Source organism: Hipposideros armiger, unplaced genomic scaffold (assembly GCF_001890085.2).
Source record: "Hipposideros armiger isolate ML-2016 unplaced genomic scaffold, ASM189008v1 scaffold_689, whole genome shotgun sequence".
In the NCBI taxonomy this organism is placed as follows: Eukaryota; Metazoa; Chordata; class Mammalia; order Chiroptera; family Hipposideridae; genus Hipposideros; species Hipposideros armiger.
In genome coordinates this window covers 491282-510098 of record NW_017732039.1, presented here as the reverse complement: position 1 = coordinate 510098, position 18817 = coordinate 491282, and the positions used below count along the sequence as shown (strand labels likewise).

At 39.5% G+C, this 18817-nt stretch overlaps 1 protein-coding gene across 1 annotated transcript in view; it reads right to left on the bottom strand.

The window, feature by feature from the left end:
* TNMD (tenomodulin) overlaps nt 1-15841 on the bottom strand; it is a 16812-nt gene extending 971 nt beyond the window's left edge. Inside the window, exons 1-6 of the mRNA XM_019626781.1 lie at nt 15574-15841; nt 15275-15406; nt 4815-4955; nt 4513-4614; nt 1659-1812; nt 112-278 (exon numbers count right to left, since the gene is read on the bottom strand). Coding sequence (XP_019482326.1) covers nt 112-278; nt 1659-1812; nt 4513-4614; nt 4815-4955; nt 15275-15406; nt 15574-15621 — 744 coding nt within the window. The 5' untranslated portion in view covers nt 15622-15841. The remainder of the gene's footprint in view (nt 1-111; nt 279-1658; nt 1813-4512; nt 4615-4814; nt 4956-15274; nt 15407-15573) is intronic.
* Nucleotides 15842-18817: the final 2976 nt, after the last annotated feature.

Below are 18817 nucleotides of genomic sequence, written 5' to 3'. Positions count from 1 at the left end.
GACAGGAACTTGTCTGTTCCCCTTCCCCCAATTCCCCAGTGCTGTTCCCATCCCCCCAATTCCCCAATAAAAATCTTAAAAAAAAAAAAGAATAACAGGAACATAACTCACATAATCATTTATTGGAAGTTCTTCCTCACTTGCTTGTCTGGTGTGACGGGTCTTCTCTACCTTCACCTGAGGGACCACCCACTGCTCATTTTGTTCGATGCCTTTTTTTCCGTTGGTAGGAAAATGAAGGTCTTCACCATCCTCTTCAAAGTCCTGTAACTCTGAAACTAAGTTAATAGATACAAAGTAGAGATAAATACCAAAATAAATATAAAACTGCTTTCAAACGTTTCTGAAAGAAGTGCTTGGCCCTTGTGGGTAGAGATTTTCCTTGTGTCTTCTCACTGCCATCATTTCAGCACGCGTGACAAGATCCTTCAGCTGATATTTTAAGATTTTCCTAAAGAAATCCAACTATTTCCATAGACACAGACTTCTTTGCTCATTTGGCATAAAACACTTACTGCTTTGCCTTCTTAGCACACTAAATTAAAAACTGAGGACAAAGGACCTTTGTGTCTCCCCCAATGATGTTATCCACAGTAGGTCTTCAAATGCTTTTTGGTTGCCTGATTTGATTCAGTGCCCTCTGTCCTCCTCTCCCCTTCTCTTTCCCATCATAATTTTTTTAACTTTCTACTTAGAAATAATCTTAGATTCACAAAAAGAGTTGCAAAGATAGTACAGAGTTCCTGTATATCCTTCACCCAGTTTCCCTTAATGTTAGCATCTTACATAAACCTGAGACAATAATCAGACTAAGAAATTAGCATTGGTACAATACTATTAACTAAACTACAGACGTTATTCAGATTTCATCATTATTTCCTCTAATGTCCTTTAGAAAAAGAACACTTTGAAGCAGAAGTTCTAGCATCCAACCCAGTATACCACATTGCATTTAGTTGCCTTTTTCTAAAGTTGAGGAGTACCAATAGATGCCTGCAGTAGTTAGAATGGCCTCTCTTGGGTAATATAGTAATCTATGCTGTCCAGAACCAGGGAGGCCAAGTTCTACATTAGCTGGGCAGAATAAGGCATCCAGAGATCTTTGTCTTCTCTATGGGCTGACTGGAAGTTGACAGCTGGACTCCTCTACTCTGGACTGCTAGCCCACAATTACTTTTATAGTGATTCCCAAAACAGCCACAAAGGCATTTGTATTGCAGTGACTGTCCTATCTTCTGGGGGAGAATGCCACCATTTGACATAGACAATCCTTCTTGAGACAACAGAGCATTATTTTGGCCCTTCTCTCCTCTGGTCTTGGGTTGGGCACACAGTGGTTTGAGCAATAGTCTGGTATCCTGACTGCAATGAATATAGATGTACAAAGAAAGACAGATTAGCTTTTTGCTATCACTGGTCACATTAGGGTGGTGTTACCTTTGCTGGTATATTTAAAAGGTTGTCAGCATTAATTTATCTGATTTATAACTTGGCTGTGAAAAATTCTCTCCTCACTGGCAGTCAGCATATACAGTTTCATCTAAGAAGATATAAGCCGATCATTTGTTTTTCTAGAAATGTAGTCTTTGAATGTTGGGAACATTAACCTGTTACTGACTTTGGGAAGATGGAAGAGGAGGAGGGGGAGGAGGCCATACCTGCTATTAGAGTGGGATTGATCCAATACATGGTCACATTATGACATATCTCCAGAATTTTGGAATTTTTAAGGAAGTCTCGGTTTTCAATAGGCTTTTCTGCTGGGACCCAAATCACTGACTGTTCAAAGAAAGTTGTTGTAATTTCTTCATTCTGCGAGAAGAAAGTAGTTCAGGGTGGGGATAGGCAGAGAAATTAATCAAACGAGTGAGACATTACGGGCTACTGAAAAAACAAACTATATTTTGAGTCTGAATAACAATCTCAATCCCAGGGTTGCCAGTGAACTAGCTCTGTGACTTGCATACGGTAGATGCCCTTGGGAGAGTTAACAACCCATCCCTCTTTTAACAGTAAGGCTGCTCACTGAGACAGGAACCTTCTCTGCTACCATTTCACTTAAAGTCAGGAAGGCTTTTCATCATTATCTGGGCCTCTCACTGGGCCATGTATGTTTTAATTTGGGCTTCTGAATCCTGAATAATTTCCATTTGTTTTTTCTCTTCTATGCATAAATGGATGTTGCAAGTGCCTGCCTTGTTTTAGGTTTGCAGCTAGGGTTGCAAGCCGGATTTGATCTCAAACTGAAAAAAACTGCCATATTCTAAGTTGTTGAGATGCGATGAAATAGCAATCGAACCTTATATTTTGGTTTCACAAGATTTGCCTGTTAATGCTAACTATGTGTAGCACAAAAGATGTCCTTTTAGTTTTAAAGTCAAGTCCCCAGCTTGTGGCTTCACTGGCCTTACCTCTATTTTACTTTTTTCATTCTAGATGCTTAGAGTTTGTCTCACAGAGTGTTCTTTCTTTAGGTAGCCTTTCTCATATTGTCAAGAGAGCTACCTTCTTTTTGGTTTCTAGGATTGGAAGTAGCTGTCTTGTATACCTAGTTCTTACTCATTTGTCTTTTGGGCGTCAGCATTTTCCGCCTTTCTCTTAATAAGATTTTTCATTTTCTCTTTTGTTTCTTTATAGCCTTATGATTTAGGTGTTTTTATTTATTCTCTGAAATATGGCTTTGTATAATCCTACCCTGGTCATTTAAAACTCTCACGTCTTAGCTCCTTTGCCCTTGAGTCTGTAAAGACCTTGGGAGTCATTGAAAGGGACTGTATAAAATGAGGTTGGTATGCTGACTAGCTTTGTTAGCAAAATCAGGGCTATTTATGTACCTGTTTTGCGTGTTTAACATGCACAAACCATGAATACAGAGGTGAGGAAAATAAGAGGGTTTTTGTCATTTAGGACCACAAATTTGTCTCATAAAAAAATCTGTAGCCTGAATATAAAAAATAAGTTTATCTTGAAGATAAAGTAATCTCGCTATCATGAGATGAATTCTTGTGTTATTTAAAAGATTTGGCAAAAGTAACTGAAGAATAAATTAGGGCCAAAATGAGACATTATGGGCCTTTGCCTTTATTTTTTTCAGAAAATAAATACTGTCATGTCAGTTTGGACTCTCATTGCTGGCTGGCTCTACTCAAATGCTTACATTATTTCCTGCAAAATGCAGCATATGACATTGGATATAGTAGATTTTATCCTATTCATTCTCCTTTCATCTTACCCTTGCCTCCTATAGTAATTATAATATCCTGGAAGTTATTCTATTCCTGAGATGCATCTAACTTCTACATATTTGAAAAAAAAAATCTCCCCAGTTTTTCACTACCATGGAACTTGGAAGCAGAACAACTTTTTTAGGGGAAATTCTAATAATAAGGGTCTGTAACTTCTCTGGTCATGAGGAGATCAGCAGCCTGCCCATGGGAACCCATGACACCTCTGAGACTTGGGTAAGGGAAAGGAAAAAGTGTTCCCCACCCCACCTCACCACCCCCCAAATAAGAAAAGGATAAATGGGTAGATGAGAATTAAGATGGAAAGAGTTGGGTAGGAGAAAAGTGAAAAAGGACAGGGGAGAGAGAGAAAAAAGAAAAATAGGTATTTATAGTATAGAGAGAAGCAACCATGTCATCGCTATAATCTCATTTTAGATTTGCCAGTTAAACTCTAAACCAAACCAAACAAACATTTGTTTCTTCCTGGCTACGATGTGGGTATTCTCTCACAATATGGCCTTAGTGAAGATTCCCCTTCTTCCTCCACTGATAGAAACATACGGTGATTGCAGACAGAACCTCAAGGAAAAATTAAGAGCCTCAAGGGCTTCACTGATGGCTGCATTTTAGGCAATAATCCTCCATCTCCCCCTGGGCTTTCAGGGGCCATTCAGTGATTGCTCTAGTACCCTAGATTACCTCACCCTGGCCCAGCAGTATGTTTTCAGAGAATTGTATTACACTGTGGTTCTTACTTTGATTTTGCCTTTCCTAGTGAAATTAAATGGACTATTTCACTAGCAGCCCAGCATAAAATGGTAAGGTGAATGAACTAAAATCTTTAAAATAGGTGAATATCACAGTATGACAAAAGTGGCAAGGATCCCCGGTGCCTTGCAACTTTTCTTTTTAGGACTTAGGCTAGATTGATTTTGTTTTACTGCTCACCCCACTTACTAGAAATCTTTGGTTTTGGAGCAAAGCTATATAATGTTAATGGCTACCCGGGTATAAAAGTACAGTGTTGCATCTAAAAGCATTAACTTATTTTTTTAAGGCCTGACTTGAATATCCCAATCTGCTCCTCTCTAGGTGTGTGGCCTTGGGCAAGTCACTGTTTGGTTCTGAGTCCCAGTTTCCTCATCTGAAAATGGGAATAATAATAGTACCTATCTATAGGGTCCAAGTGAGAATCAAATGAGAGTTAAGCCTTTAGCACAATGTTTGGCACATAGTTAGCACCCAATAAATGATGGCTTTTACTACCATTATTATTCTTACATACCTCATCTATTTCCTCCTCTGGTTCAGAAAATTCAGGAATCACTTTGATCTGTGTTTTGATGAAGCATTTTTGAAGACCTACAAAGTAGATGCCAGTGTATCCCTATAAAACAGATTAAAAAAAACCACAACAACCTGAAATAGCCACAATTTATGAGTTCCATGATCTGTCAGGGCCTCAGGCTAGCAAAATTTGAATTCAAAGGGAAAGCTTTGTCTCATAAATTAAATGGAAGCTACAGGCTATTTTTCAACTCAACTAAAATGTTCTAATATTTTAAATGGGAAAAATATCTAACTTACATTTTTAAAGTCATGTACTTCCAAAGTTTCATCAGTGCCATTTCCACTTCTGAATATTTCAGTTCTGGTCACAGGATCAATTTCCATGTAAATCGTCTTCTTCTCTCCGTTGCTGTAGAAAGTGTGCTCCATGTCGTATGTCTGGGAAAGCAGAGGAAAACAAGCTCTAAGGTACTCAATGTGTCCCTTCATAAGACACTTTAATTGAGTAATGTCTGGGGCAACCTTCTCTTTTCAGAACTTTTGTAGTGAGGCACCATCTCAGGAGCTTGCCATTGGGAATTCTCTGAGACTTGAGATTAAAGTGAAGTGCTCTTGACATTGAAGCTGATATGGGGATCTCTTTGGAACCAGTATTTTGTATTCAGGCCAAGTTACTGAACTAAGAATCCCAACAGTTTTCTTGATAGCCTTGACTAAATAGCAAGTGGTGTTTTGCAAACCAGCCTGTAAAGTATTACTTCCTTGTCTTGAGCAGAGGGATCACCTAAAACCTTTGCTTCTTTATGCTACCACTGGCCTTTACAAGTGCTCAGGGGTCACCTCTCACTCCCCATGCAATTCACTAGGGCTGAGAAAGATATTTGAACACATATAGAATGCTTAGGTATTGCTCTTTATCTCGTCATCTCTCCAAGGCTTTAATATTGGCTCCACAGTCTTTTTTGAATCTGAAGACTAATATTACCATTGGCCAATATTAGGTAATAGTCTTATCCTGACCTTCATTTTGCCCTTTAAACTCCAGGAAACATTTATTGCCTTCCCCTAACCTTCTCTTTTATGGGCTAACCAATCCCACTCAGTTTTTTCCCAAGTTCTGTTTTCCAAACCTGATTCGACTGGCTTCAAGTCCTCCAAGTTCTCCTGTATATAGAATTCAACAACTGTGTCAAGTGCCCTGCACTAAGTAATATGGAGTTTCCCAAGAAGAGTGCCTTGGAAAGGCTACTTGTCAGGTTGTTCTTGAATGGCTGAAATGAAACCCCAGACTCTCTCCTACCCTCTAAAAGAGACATTTCTTTTTCTGAGGACCAAGAGGACCAGTATTACAGAGTATCCTAATTTAGGAGTAAGCCCATTACCTATAACTGAGGGCATTTTTATAGCCAGAAGCAAATAACAAGCCTAAAGGAATTTGCTACCTGTCACAAATCAGGCCAGACCTGATGGTGCCATGTGGAAGTCTCTCTTATTCTTGTTGGGAAGCCTTCAGCTACCAAGTTTCTTCTTACTCATTTTTCCTTACAAAAAAAATTGGTAAACTAAAAACCCAAAAAGCAAGTCATCTACAGAGCCAATGTTGCTTTCTAATGATACAGTTCTCCGTGGCAGCCTGTTAGAACTTGTGCTAGTTTAGGTTGTTTTTTAATGTCTGCCTGTGTCGGTGACCGAGTGTTAGTTTAACCTGGTCAAATTTTCCCCAACTCAAGTAGAAAAACAAGTTGGAAGGGTTTGTAGAAACAATGTTACTCCAAGTGTGAAAAGTCAATGTGTTTGCTGAATAGGGGACAAGAGACAATGTCCTTTACCTCTTAGTAGCCCTACAGTTCCTTGGAATTGGTCAGCACTTAAGTATTTGTTGAATAAGTTTTTCACACCCATGGCAATTTCTCATCTTCTTAAAGAGAGATTTTGAGCACTGACAAGATTTTTTAAGAGACTGTATTTTAAAAGGTAAAGAAAAACAGTATTTAGAAACTTCCAGCAACTGTGAAGTTACCTCAAGAAGTGTGGCCTGGTTTGTGACAGGTAGCAAATTCCTTTAGGCTTGTTATTTGCTTCTAGTTATAAATATGTCATCAGTTCCAGCTCTGCAGCCAGATTGGGAAACTTCTACCTATGGCAACAAATTGAGCTCTCAGTCAGCCTGACCTAAGAAGAGGAGAGCAGCATCTACTTGAGATCCAGTCTTGTCAGATCTCCCAACAGGGGAGAATTCTTTAGAAATCCTACCCATTGTTGAGACAAATATCAACACCACTAGCCATTGGGGGTGGGGTGGGGTATTTGTTTCATCAGTAGCACCACTGATGAATTATTGCATGGAAAAATGAGGTTAGAAACTAGGGGTTGTTGGAAGGCTGCCTACCTGGGCAAAAGAGAACGTACAGGCTGTATTTTCAATCATTGGTAGAAGACTGTGGAACCATATTGGTGACATTTAGAATTTCAGTGTACTTCTGTGGAATGAGTTTTCCTGCACTATTGGCAATGCACTTCACTTGGATACCTTGCTAGATGAAAACTGTTAGAAACTGCCAAGCTCAGCAGATCTTGATTAATTTCAACATTCCTTCAAAAAGTTTTGTTTTATTTTGTTGGTGGGGGAGAAGGGATCCATTCTGATTGTATTCATTAACCAGCTTCTTGGCTTTTTGTTAGCAATCATAGGTTGCTAAATAGAGTGGGATCAGAATGACTTCACTTATGTGTGAATCCGGGTGGGGAGCTATATATTCACCCAGATGGAATTCCACTATCAAAGGTGTCTTTTGGAACAGACTGTCCTTTGTCTAGGAAGACGATGCTGGTGGCTCACTTTGGACTGTTTGGGGATGAGTTTGAGCAAATCCAGACATACTGTCTCACCCGGGTCCCTGTGGAGAACATTGCCTAGGTAATGGCTATGCAAGTTTCACTGGCCCATATGAACACTGAGCTCATTCCTTTGGCCTCAGAAATACTTTTCTCTCTGCTAAGCTCACTGGCTCAGGGGCTGAGAGGGTCTTTCTGAAGATGAAGGAATAAATGGTTTTGTCTTCTGCAGGCGCATACTAAAGCAGAGACAGGATGGCTGGCCTGAGAGAGGTGTGAGTGGGCTCCCAGGAGCTCATCTAACTCAGACTGCCCCCAACACAGCTTTATTCCAGGAAGGACAGAGCAAAGATAGAGTATGATGAGGAGTATACTTCTGCTAAGTTGGTATTAATCTTTGGTGTTTCAAGTCTCTTTTTTCTGTACTTTTTATATTCTGTTTGTTCACAATGTACCCTCCTAGCCCTTCCCCCTCTTCCCATTTCCCTCTAACCCTTTGTCTCTTGTCTAGACATCTAGGAATCTCGTGGTGCTTCATGTACCTTATGTCAAAGAAAAAAATCAATCTGACAAATGATTTCACACTAAGATGTTAGCAATGGGTATTTGTCTGTTAAAAAAATTGTCTGTCAATTTTTTTTAACAGACAAATACTCATCAAAGGGATGGATTACTAATGGTGGATTTTAAGCACAATGGCACCAGGAATCAGAGATATTTTGGGGGCAAGGGCATCTTTCCAGCACCACTCAAATAGGTTCATACTCCACCCACACATAAGACTGGTCTTAACTCTAAGGACTAGCACACTGGAATGGGACAGGGAAACCAATGGAGTGAAATATGACTCAGAAGTGAAATGAAATAGGTATGTGGTTAAGTCCAGGCAGTGAGAGATGTCAGAAGACCATACTGAGAAAACATGGAGAGAATACAAACTAATTTTTCATCCCTGCCCAGAAATTCTTTCCTCAGTCCAGTTAAATCCTCCACTCAGGCAGTAAATGAGCCCTAACATCCTCCTTTCACAGTGGTGGATGTTTTTTTTTTTGTTTTTTGGGGGTTTTTTTTGCCTCAATTCATGACAATTGCTGAGATCCGAAAAGAAAGCTTTTTATAAAGAGTAAAACTGCCTCAGACCTCAGTGTGATGGATCTGTTTTGGGGGGTAAGTAGCTTTAGCCTGTCCTGAAAGGGATTTGAGGACATTTGGCTTAGGTTTGTTTTTTGAAGCCTGTGATTAATCTAGCTGTGTTTCTTTCCACCTTCATCCTTTACTGTCTGTTTATGAGGTACACTCTCCAGAGGTGAAATAAATGTGCAGAATAGCTGGCTCTGATCAGGTGTTAGGCTGGAAGGAAGGGAAGGGAATGCATTGTACCATATTATTACCAACTTAGCCTGTGGGAATTAAAGGGCCTCTGGGTATTTCTTTACCAACCCAGAGCAGACAGATCGTTTCTAATGTAAAGTTGGACCTCTGCATCTTCAATCACCAGTTCTCAGCCCTGAAAAACATTGGCATAAGCAGCAGACATTCCTCTGTTTCAACAAGAAAAAAAAACCACAAAAAACATTTCTTTCATCTACAGACTCAAGCTGGCTGGGAAGTTTTCCCCTGCTCACTCCCTGCCCCACCTACCTACTATTCTTAAATGCAGCTAAAAAATAGTGGAAAGAACCCCCAGACCAGGTTCTAGTCCTAGCCTCAACTCTGCCACTTATAAGCTGTTGGGCAAGTTTCAGTTCTCATCTTTATCTCCCACCCCTTGTCAGATAGATACAATGTTGAATAGCTGACAAAATCAGATCTGCTCAGATTTGGGTTGGTATATGTCAGGTTGACCAGTGAACTGCCACTACCTCTTGAACAACTAGGTTGCTTTCCCCTTACAGCCACAATCTCACTCTCAGCTACTAAAGGACAAGTCCTTTTGAAGACCCAGGCTTTCCTTGCTGGTGCTACATAAGTTGCTCAGCAAATGTTGCCTTAGGAGAGCGAAGAGATGGAATAAGAATGTGCCCATAGTAGCCAGAATCCTGCTCTACATAATTGAAGCGGCTCTGAGTAGTTCAGAGCAAGGGCTGGCCCAGCAAGGGTTGCTATACAAGGGCGGACTTTGCTCCCGAGATGGTTTTGGAGAAAAACAAAATGTAAGAAAGTCTTCTGTTTTAAAATGCCGATGTGGCACCATTTGGTGAAGCTCAGTCCCAGGACTAAAGACATTCCGGCTACAACTCTAACTTTTTCATTGAGGGTGTGAATACTTCTTCCAGACCCACATTTCACCCACTAAACAGCTGTGTAGGAAAGCCCAGGGAACTCACAGAGGAAAGTTGTATCTCCTGTGTGCCTAGAAGAGGAGTAAAGAAAGTTGGTCTCTGGTCAATGCTAGCATTAGAGAAATAGGCACAGGAAAAGTGAACACAGACTTAGCAAGAAGGTGCTTTTAATGAGCAAAGGATTCTCAGCCTAGAGTGAAATCGGGCTTGCAATCTTGGGTGAGACTGTTTTAATGGATATCTGCAATTGAGTTGGGGGTGGGGGAGGGAAAGATACCCACCTATCCCTACCACTTCTCATCTCATGCTGGTAGTATGTAGAAGTTGTGCGGACATCCCTGGGAATCTGTTGATAGCTCTGTGTGCCTTGGAACTTATGGTTTCTAAACATCCCTAAAGTCACCAGGAAATTCCTAGATATGGCAGGAAAAGAAGCATTTCATTTATTTAACTTATTACTCTTCTGCCTCATTCTGCAAAGTATTAAAGGGAACAGGCTACAAGGTCTGTGCTACAGCTAAAAACTGTTGGTTTAAGGGCTGGGATTTTTCCGACTCGTTTTCTCCATGTTGGATTAATTAGCTAGGGAGTTGGCTTCTAATTGTTTCAAGTTAAATGTGTAATACAGGGAGCTTTAAGCAAGAATGTTTCTCCAGGGAATCTGCTTCAAAGATCCCTGGGCAGTCACTGCCTGGAAGTGAAATCTCGTTGTGATGCTCTCTCAAAATCTCTGTGACTGACTAGGTCCCCTCTGCTAGGTTAAGAAAGCTGAATACAGAGCTTGATGGATTGGCTTTCATTCAGCTCAAATGGCTCCTATATGTGGCTGTGGGTTAGGGGGGCTGTAAGCTATAAGGGAGTGCAACAGCTCATCCAGAGTTAATCCTCGTTGGTTTACTTTATTTTGATCCCTTTCTCTCTCAGTGTGTGTGTGTGTGTGTGTGTGTGTGTGTGTGTGTGTGTGTGTGAATATATGCATGTGCTCATGCCTGAGCTGTGTGAGGAGAGGGAATAAAGCATGGCTTACTCCTCATTTGGGATCAAGCATCTGGATTTGTCATACATACCAAGGTGGGAAGTAATGGAAGGAGGGAAGAGAACTTTACTGGCATGGAAATGTCAACACCAGATGTGGAATGTTAAATAAACACTGTTTATTTTAAACAGATGTTGAAAAACAAAATAAAAAGGAGGTGTAGTGGAGGGTGGAGGAGCAAATGCTAAGAGCTTAGAGGGAGCCCCAGGACAGCAAATAAGTCATTGTCATCCATAAGCACAACAGCATCAACAGTTCTCTCCACCAACGGCCCACAGTTCCCATAGGTCCCACAGGCTTGTAAAGGAAAGTCCAGAAAAGCCTGGGCTTTAATCTAACTGTTGTGTCTTGCTAGGTCATATTCTTAAAGGATGGGGGGAGTCTTTAAGGTGTGCAAGTTGCGTAGATCCTTTTCCTCAGCAATTAGTCTTTTTCTAAGACTAATCTGACTACTCTTCTCTTCCCAGGATTCATAAGTCAGACTCATTAACAGTATTAGCCAATAATTAGACCATATGTATTATACCACAGATGGCCTCTTGGGTTCTTTGTATGGAAATTGAAAGTAGTGGTAGACTGAGTGAAGCATCCATATCTCCAGCTGGTTCCTTAGGTTGTAATGGATGCTGCCTGGTCTTGTGGTGAAGGACAGGACTTGAATATTAAAGACAATAAATTGCAACTCCCCATTGGAATGGAGAACAAACAATCTTTACTCAAGGTGGAAAAACTTGCCCCAGGAGACACTTATTGTCTTTTACCAGATTTCTTTGTAATAACTTTGTTAATTTCTGAGAATCCTTTTGCTGAAAATTACATCCCAAGATGTATTACTTCACAAGAGATTTGATTCTTGATAACCTTCATCCAATAGCATACCCCACCTCTTCTGTGCATGCACTGACTAGGTTTTACTTTTTGTTCAAAGAATCACAGGATTGCTTCTCATAATCCATCAAGAAGGGGAACTGGAGTGAGAAGCAAAGATGGTATAATACAGAAGCAGAGGGGACCATGGGCACTGTTAGTGAGTTTGGCGACTTGCAAGATAAAAGCAAGTTCCCCACGTAAACATTTATAGTTGCACTGAGGCAAGCAACATTCTAAGTTTAGAAAAACACATAAACTCTTTCAGAATAGCACTGTTAGCACCAACGGCTACAATAAAACAAGGAAGGCCATCTGCCCCATGTTTAGGTGTGCATGTATGGGTGGTCAAAAGGGCTAGCTACCTAACACACTCAGTTAAGTACATTATGGCCACAGAGAACAAAAGGGTTTATTGTCCTCTAACTCCTCTATAAATTCAAAAGGATCCAATTTAATTGTAGGGCAACATATCACCTTGTGGTTTAGCTAAGTGGTAGCAGAATTGGATCAGAATGTATTTTGGCATTCTTATTCATTTGCTGTTTCCTTCCTGATGTCAAGTGCTTTGCTGACCTTGCTTGCCTGAATATAGGTAGCTCCTCTAAGAAGACATGTGAACAGTAAGTAGTTCAGAAGCAGAGAAGAAAGAGAGAATGAGAGAGAGAGAGAGAGAGAGAGAGAGAGAGANACAGACTGAAACTAAAGGAATGGAAAAAAAGATATTTCATGAAAATAAAAACAAATAAAAAACCCTGAAACAACAACAACAAAACCCAGCCGTGGTAGCAATACTTATACCAGACAGAATAGAACAAAGGCTATAACAAGAGACAAAGAAGGACGTAGTAATTCCACTTTCGAGTTTTAGCTGAAGAAACTCAAAACTCTACTTTGAGGGGATGTGTGGATCTATATGTTCATTGCAGCATTATTTACAATAGCCAAGATATCAAGGGACAACTTGGGTGTCCCTGAATGGATGAATGGATAAATAATAGGTGATACATATATACAATGGAATATTACTCAGCCATGGAAGGAAATAGGTTTTTGCCATGTGCGGTGACATGGATGGATGGACCTGGAGGTTGTTGTGCTGAGTGGAGTATGTCAAACAGAGAAAGACAGATGCAATTGGATTTTGCTTATATGTGGAATCTAAAGAACAAAATAAACAAATAAAACAGAAACAAACTCATATACAGAAAATATTTTGATGGTTGCTAGATGGGAAGGGGGTTGAAGGGGTGGGTAAAAAAAGGGAAGGAACTGAAAAGTACAAATTGGTTGTCACAAAGTAGTCATGGGATGTAGGGAATAGGATAAGAAACATAGTCAATGGCATTGTAATAACCATATATTGTGTCAGATGTGTTCTAGATTTATTGTGGTAATAAATGAGAGGGACGTTGGAGGGTGTGGTGAAAAATGTGACGGGATTAAGAAGTACAAATTGGTAGTTACAAAATAGTCATGGGGATGTAAAGTAAAGCATAGGGAATATAGTTGATAATATGGTGGTAACTATGATTAGTACTAGGTGGGTACTAGACTAGTCAGGGGGATCGTTACTTAAATTATGCAAGTGTCTAACCACTATGATGTACAGCTGAAATAAATACAAAATAATATTAAATACCAACTGTAATTGAAAAAATAAAAGGTGGGAAGGAACGTGAAGGGCAATAAGAGGTCCACATTTCTAGGTGTAAAACAAATAAGTCACGGGGATGTACTATACAGCATAGGGAATATAGTCAATAATATTGTGATAATGTGGTACAATGTCAGATGGTTGCTGGATTTATCAAGCTGATCACATTGTTAGGTGTATAAATGTTGAATAACTATGGTGTACACCTGAAACTGATATAATGTTGTATGTTAGCTATATTTTTTAATAAAAAATCTTTTAAAAAATCAATTGGTTATAGAGGTTTGGGATTATTTATGAACTCTCAATTTTATTACATTGGTCTATATGCGTATCCTTTATGTCAGTATCACAGTGTTTTGATTACTGTAGATTTGTAGTAATTTTTTAAATCAGACAGTGTTAGTTCTCCAACTTTGTTTCTGTTTTTTCAGATTGCTTTGGCTCTTATATGTCCCTTGCATTTCTCTATAAATTTTAGGATTAGCCTTTCAACTTCTGCAAAAGAAGCAGTTGGAACTTTGATGGGGATTTGTTGAATCTGTAAATCAATGTGGGGAGTATTGCCTTTTTATCAATACTGTCTTCCAACCAATGAATACACGATGATGTATTTTCATGTATTTAGATCTTCAATTAATGTCTTTCAGTTATGTCTTCCAGTTTCCATTGTACAAGTCTTACACTTCTTTGGTTAAATCTATTCCTAATATTTTATTCTTTTTGATGCTATTGTAAATGGAATTATNGTAGGCATTGGTTAAAAGGGCTAACTATAGGCATTGGGTGATGCCTGAAATCCTTTCTGAAACAAGGTATGATTAAAAAGGCAAACAAAGTAGGCTGGTTTGTTCTTCACTCTCCCTCCTACTTAAAGTAAGGTAGCCTCTGGGACTCAGTGAAAGTGGGTATGGCAGCAGAGGTGAAGAATCCAAGGTGGCTCAGCCTTACTTCTCTTTTCTTTTGGACACTTGTCCAGTTGATTTTCTATTTTCTTCCTCTCTGCCTCTCCTTCCACATCAATCCATAATCTTTCCTCTCTGTTCCTATCGCTCCTTTGACTCTTAATGGTCCATGCCAACCCATTTTCTTCTTGTCTCTTATCATCTTTCCTGGATTTGTGCCTTTCCCTTCCTACATCTGTTACCAAATAGAAATGAGCATCATATGACAACAAATTAATAACAACAGTAACAGCAACCTACGCACAGAGAGAAAAATGTGGCAAATCCAGAAAACTATCTTCACACCTGTAGCTTGTGCATTTGTTAATTCTCTTTTAAATGAAAATTGTTACCATGAAGGAACTATGATTTTCCTTAAGTCACATCTAAACTTGCCCATTGCGTAGGAGCCCAGGAATAACAATAACACTAAAGTACACTAATACTGACTACAATGGCCAGCCAAGCTTCACCAAATGACCCTAATATTAGAAGCTTTCTGAGATACCTGTGATTTATGACTTGGTGTCATTTGTTTCCACCTTGTGGCACTACTATCTCAGTGGAACAGTGACGATTGTGGCTGGCGAGGAGCGGAAAAGCTCTAGTTTATTTTTTTAAGTTATAAATAAATGTGAACTCAAGTATGCAAATTGCTCCTTCTGAAAAAGAGTTTGCTGTCTGTCCTCATGGCAGATGCATTAAGTCAGAAACGTAATCCCTGAAAATGCTCTGCTGCCATTTCTGGTGTTTTTTTCTTATGTGGTGGTATAATTACTTTTCCATCCGTTTCTGCCCAGATAATTGAAAGATGGAAAGTATTTTCTTCTTACAGTAACATTTTTGCTTTTAGGAAGTGTATTAACTCCTTAAAGGCAAGCATTATAAAAGATTGGGCAAATCTAAATCTTATCATTACTAACCGAAATGCAGAAAACACATTCTTTTTTCATTACCAAAATAATTAGGCAAATAAAAGAGAACAAAATCTTGATTCAATTTTTTTATACCACCAGAAAACAAACACAAAAATGACTTAATTGTTTTCATTTTAAGAGTAATATGCATGTCAATCACCAATTAAATTCAATCAAATTCAAAACAGAAGCATTGCTCAATAATGTGCATTTACTTACTTTTTTGGGTGTCTCCAGCCAGAAGTACTTGCCCCCCCAAAACAGGACAATTAGAGTTAAGGCCAGGATACCAAACACCAATCCACAAATCTTAAGTGATTTACGTATCTTCTTGGATTTAAAAGCTTCTGCCTAAGCAAAGAACAGAGAAAAATAAAACAATACACAATAATCCTTAAAATAGCAAGCCATTATTCAAAGTCATCTTTGATTTAACTTTCTAATGTTCACATTGCAGTACGATAAGTCTGTGAAACCATGATTCTGCTCAAAAGGGGGAAAAATATGAATCAACTTACATTTAGAATGTGACAGTCCTCACAGTTCTCTGGAGGATTCTTGGCCATGGTCTCTCAGCACACTGCACTCTTTCCCGGCTTTGAAAGAACTGAGACCACTGCTGAGGTGGAGTTGCAAGTCAGCTAACAGATGCCAGAGGAGAAGCTGAATTTATATGGCTCAAATATGTCATACCAGAGCTTGAGGGAGCCCAGGGGGCTCCTGTGCTGCTATTTGTTACATAGATATACCCATATATGTATATAACTTCTGTGCACAGAGTTCCATCCAGAATGGCAAAGACAGAAGGTTATAATGAGCACTGTTGTCCTGGGGGTTGGTTTGGAAGGGGACCAAGCCTAGGACACATTGAAATAATTTTTCCCTATGAACTTAAAATATCAGTGGCATGCTGCACACTCCAGAAATAAGCAAACAAAACAAAAAGGAGAATGAAGTCCTGATTTCAATTCCATTTGATTTCACAAATATTTATTGCGGCAATATTAAATGTCAAGCACTGTGCACGGCGTCGGAGAATCAGAAATGAATAAGGTATTGCCTCCTCCCCTACGTTAAAGCTCTGTGAGGACTGAGATCAATGTGTACTCAACTAAGTATAATAAAAAACAAGATTAAAAAGGTTAAATAGAAGTTTTCTCTCTCCATCCCATGTCTCAGATTATTTTCCTTTCCTAGGTTCTCTTCCTTAGTCTGTTACTTAATGTTGATATTCCTTATGGTTCTACCCTTGATGAACTTCTCACTCTATATACACTTCTTAGATGATCTTACCTACTCCAGTTAAAATATCACCTACGTACATATTAATGATTTCCAAATCTGTATCTATAACCCCGTTCTATCTCTTGAACTTCAAAGCCATTTGAATATCTCTACCTGGAAGTACCCCAGGAATCTCAAACTCAGCATGTCCTGCATCAAACTTTCTTTTTTTCAATATCTCCTCCCAACCTACTTTCTTTCCCATATTCCTCATCTCGGTTGGTGGCTATATTCATTTGCTAGAGCTGCCATAACAACGTACCACAGGTTGGATGACTTAAACAACAGAAATTGATATTCTCATAGCTCTGGAGGCTACAAGTCTAAGATCAAGGAATCAGCAGAGTTGGTTTCTTCAGAGGCCTCTCATCTTGCTTTATAGATGGCCTTCTTCATTTTCACATGGCATTCTCCCACTATGCATGTCTATGTCCTAATTCCTCTTCTTCCAAGGACACTAGTCATATGGGAATAGGGTCCATCCATAGGACCTTATTTTTCCTTAATCACTTCTTTAAAGACCTTATTCAAATACAGTCGCATTCTAAGATAATGGATATTAGGGCTTTAACATATGAAATTGGTGGTGGTGGTGGGACAATTCAGCCCATAATGGTGGATTCATCACTCACCCAGGCTCCCAAACCAAAACCTTCAGATTTTTCCAGGACTCCCCTCCCTTTTTCACATTCCCTTTATCCAGTCACCAAGTTTTATCAATTTTAAACTCTGACAGCTTTCAAAGTCATTTTTTCCTCTTTGTTGACTGCTAAAGCCTTAGTTTAGGTTGCTGTCTTCTCTGACAAGTCTCAAATCCATATCTCTAACCCAGCTGCTCTCGTAGGGCTCCAGACTCAGGTGTTTATCTAACCTGCTGGACATCTCCACTTGGATAGTTCACAGGCACGTCAAATACCACATGACCCAAACTGCATTGATTATCTCCCTTTCCAAACATACTCTTCCTTCTGTATTACATCTCTCTTCAAGTTATACAATAATCACTCTCTAGAATAGAAACTTTGAAATGATCCTTGATTTCTTCCTCTTCTTGTTCACCTCCCATGCTCAATCAGTTATTAACTCCAGTCAATTTTGCCCCTGAATTGTGTCCCCAATCTTATTCTCTCCATCCTTAGTTGCCACTGCCTTAGTTGAGGTTGTCATAATTACTTTTACTGCTGCAACAGAAGCCTAACTGATTTCCTAGGCTCCAATCCATTGCCTTCAAGGAGATCTTCCTAAGACTCAAATCTGAGTATAATCATTCCCTTCCTTAAAATCTTTCTGTGTCTATAAAATCAGAGCTATTTATGGTAAAATCATAGCCATTTCAGGGTGTGGACCCTGTCTATCTCTCCAGCTTTGATTTTGGACAATTTCCTCCATAGAGACGGAGCCAACTGGGAGGGGGTGGTGGATGCAACTGGACAGGGCAATGGAGCATGTACATGTAACTTCATTCACCTTCTAATGTCTCAAAGGAAAATAACTTTCTAATTGTAGCCAACATGATCATGCATGAAGTTGATTATGCAGTTTATGAAATATAAGTCATGGTTTTATTTGCTCTACAATACCAAAGTATTGCCAAGCTTTAAAAAAAGGAAAGTCATGGAAAAACCTATATTTATTGTGTTAGATGGCTTCCCCTCACACCATGCCCCCAATGCCTTCCTTACACTTTATTGATATTGAGCACCCTCTGCTTTTTCACACTAAGGGAATTTGCACATGCTATGCTCTATCTGGATTTCTTTTCTTCCTCTTGTCTACCTGAAAAATTCCCATTTAGCCTTTAAAATGCTGCCTAGATATTACCAGCTTCTAGAACCCTTCTGTGGTCTCATCTCTACCACATCATTGAGTTCATCACCCTTTCCCTTGTTCTATTTTTGTATCTTATTCGTACTTCAAATGTTGCACTTATTATACTGTGTCATAATTAGTTTTTCTATGTTTTTCTCTTGAATAGACTTTGAGATCCTTTAAAACACACCTTATTATTAAATGGATTGAATTAAAATAGTGTTCAAAGTAATGTGCTGTGGAAACATAAAGAGGGGAGTGATTAATTTTCATTCAAGAGAGCAGGGAAAATGGTACACAGAATTTCAGTAGGTTGTTTATTTATTTATTTATTTATTTATTTTTAAAGATTTTTATTGGGGAACTGGGGGGATGAGAACAGCGCTGGGGAATTGGGGAAAGGGAACAGACAAGTTGCTGTCGTTTTGTTCTTCAGTCTAGTTGTGGAGGACGTTGCTTCAATGGCTCAAGTTGGTACCATCATTGCGCTCTTCCCGGGTGAGGCACATTAGTCGCTGGCTTCTGGACGGCCACTCACTGTGGCTGCTGGACGCTCATGCTGGCTGCTAGCTACATACAGTAGCCCATGGCAACCCACTGCCACAGGGGCTGCAGCCTACGCCATCGCTGGTGACTCACGGCAGCCCAGCTCCAGGTTGAGCTGTTGTT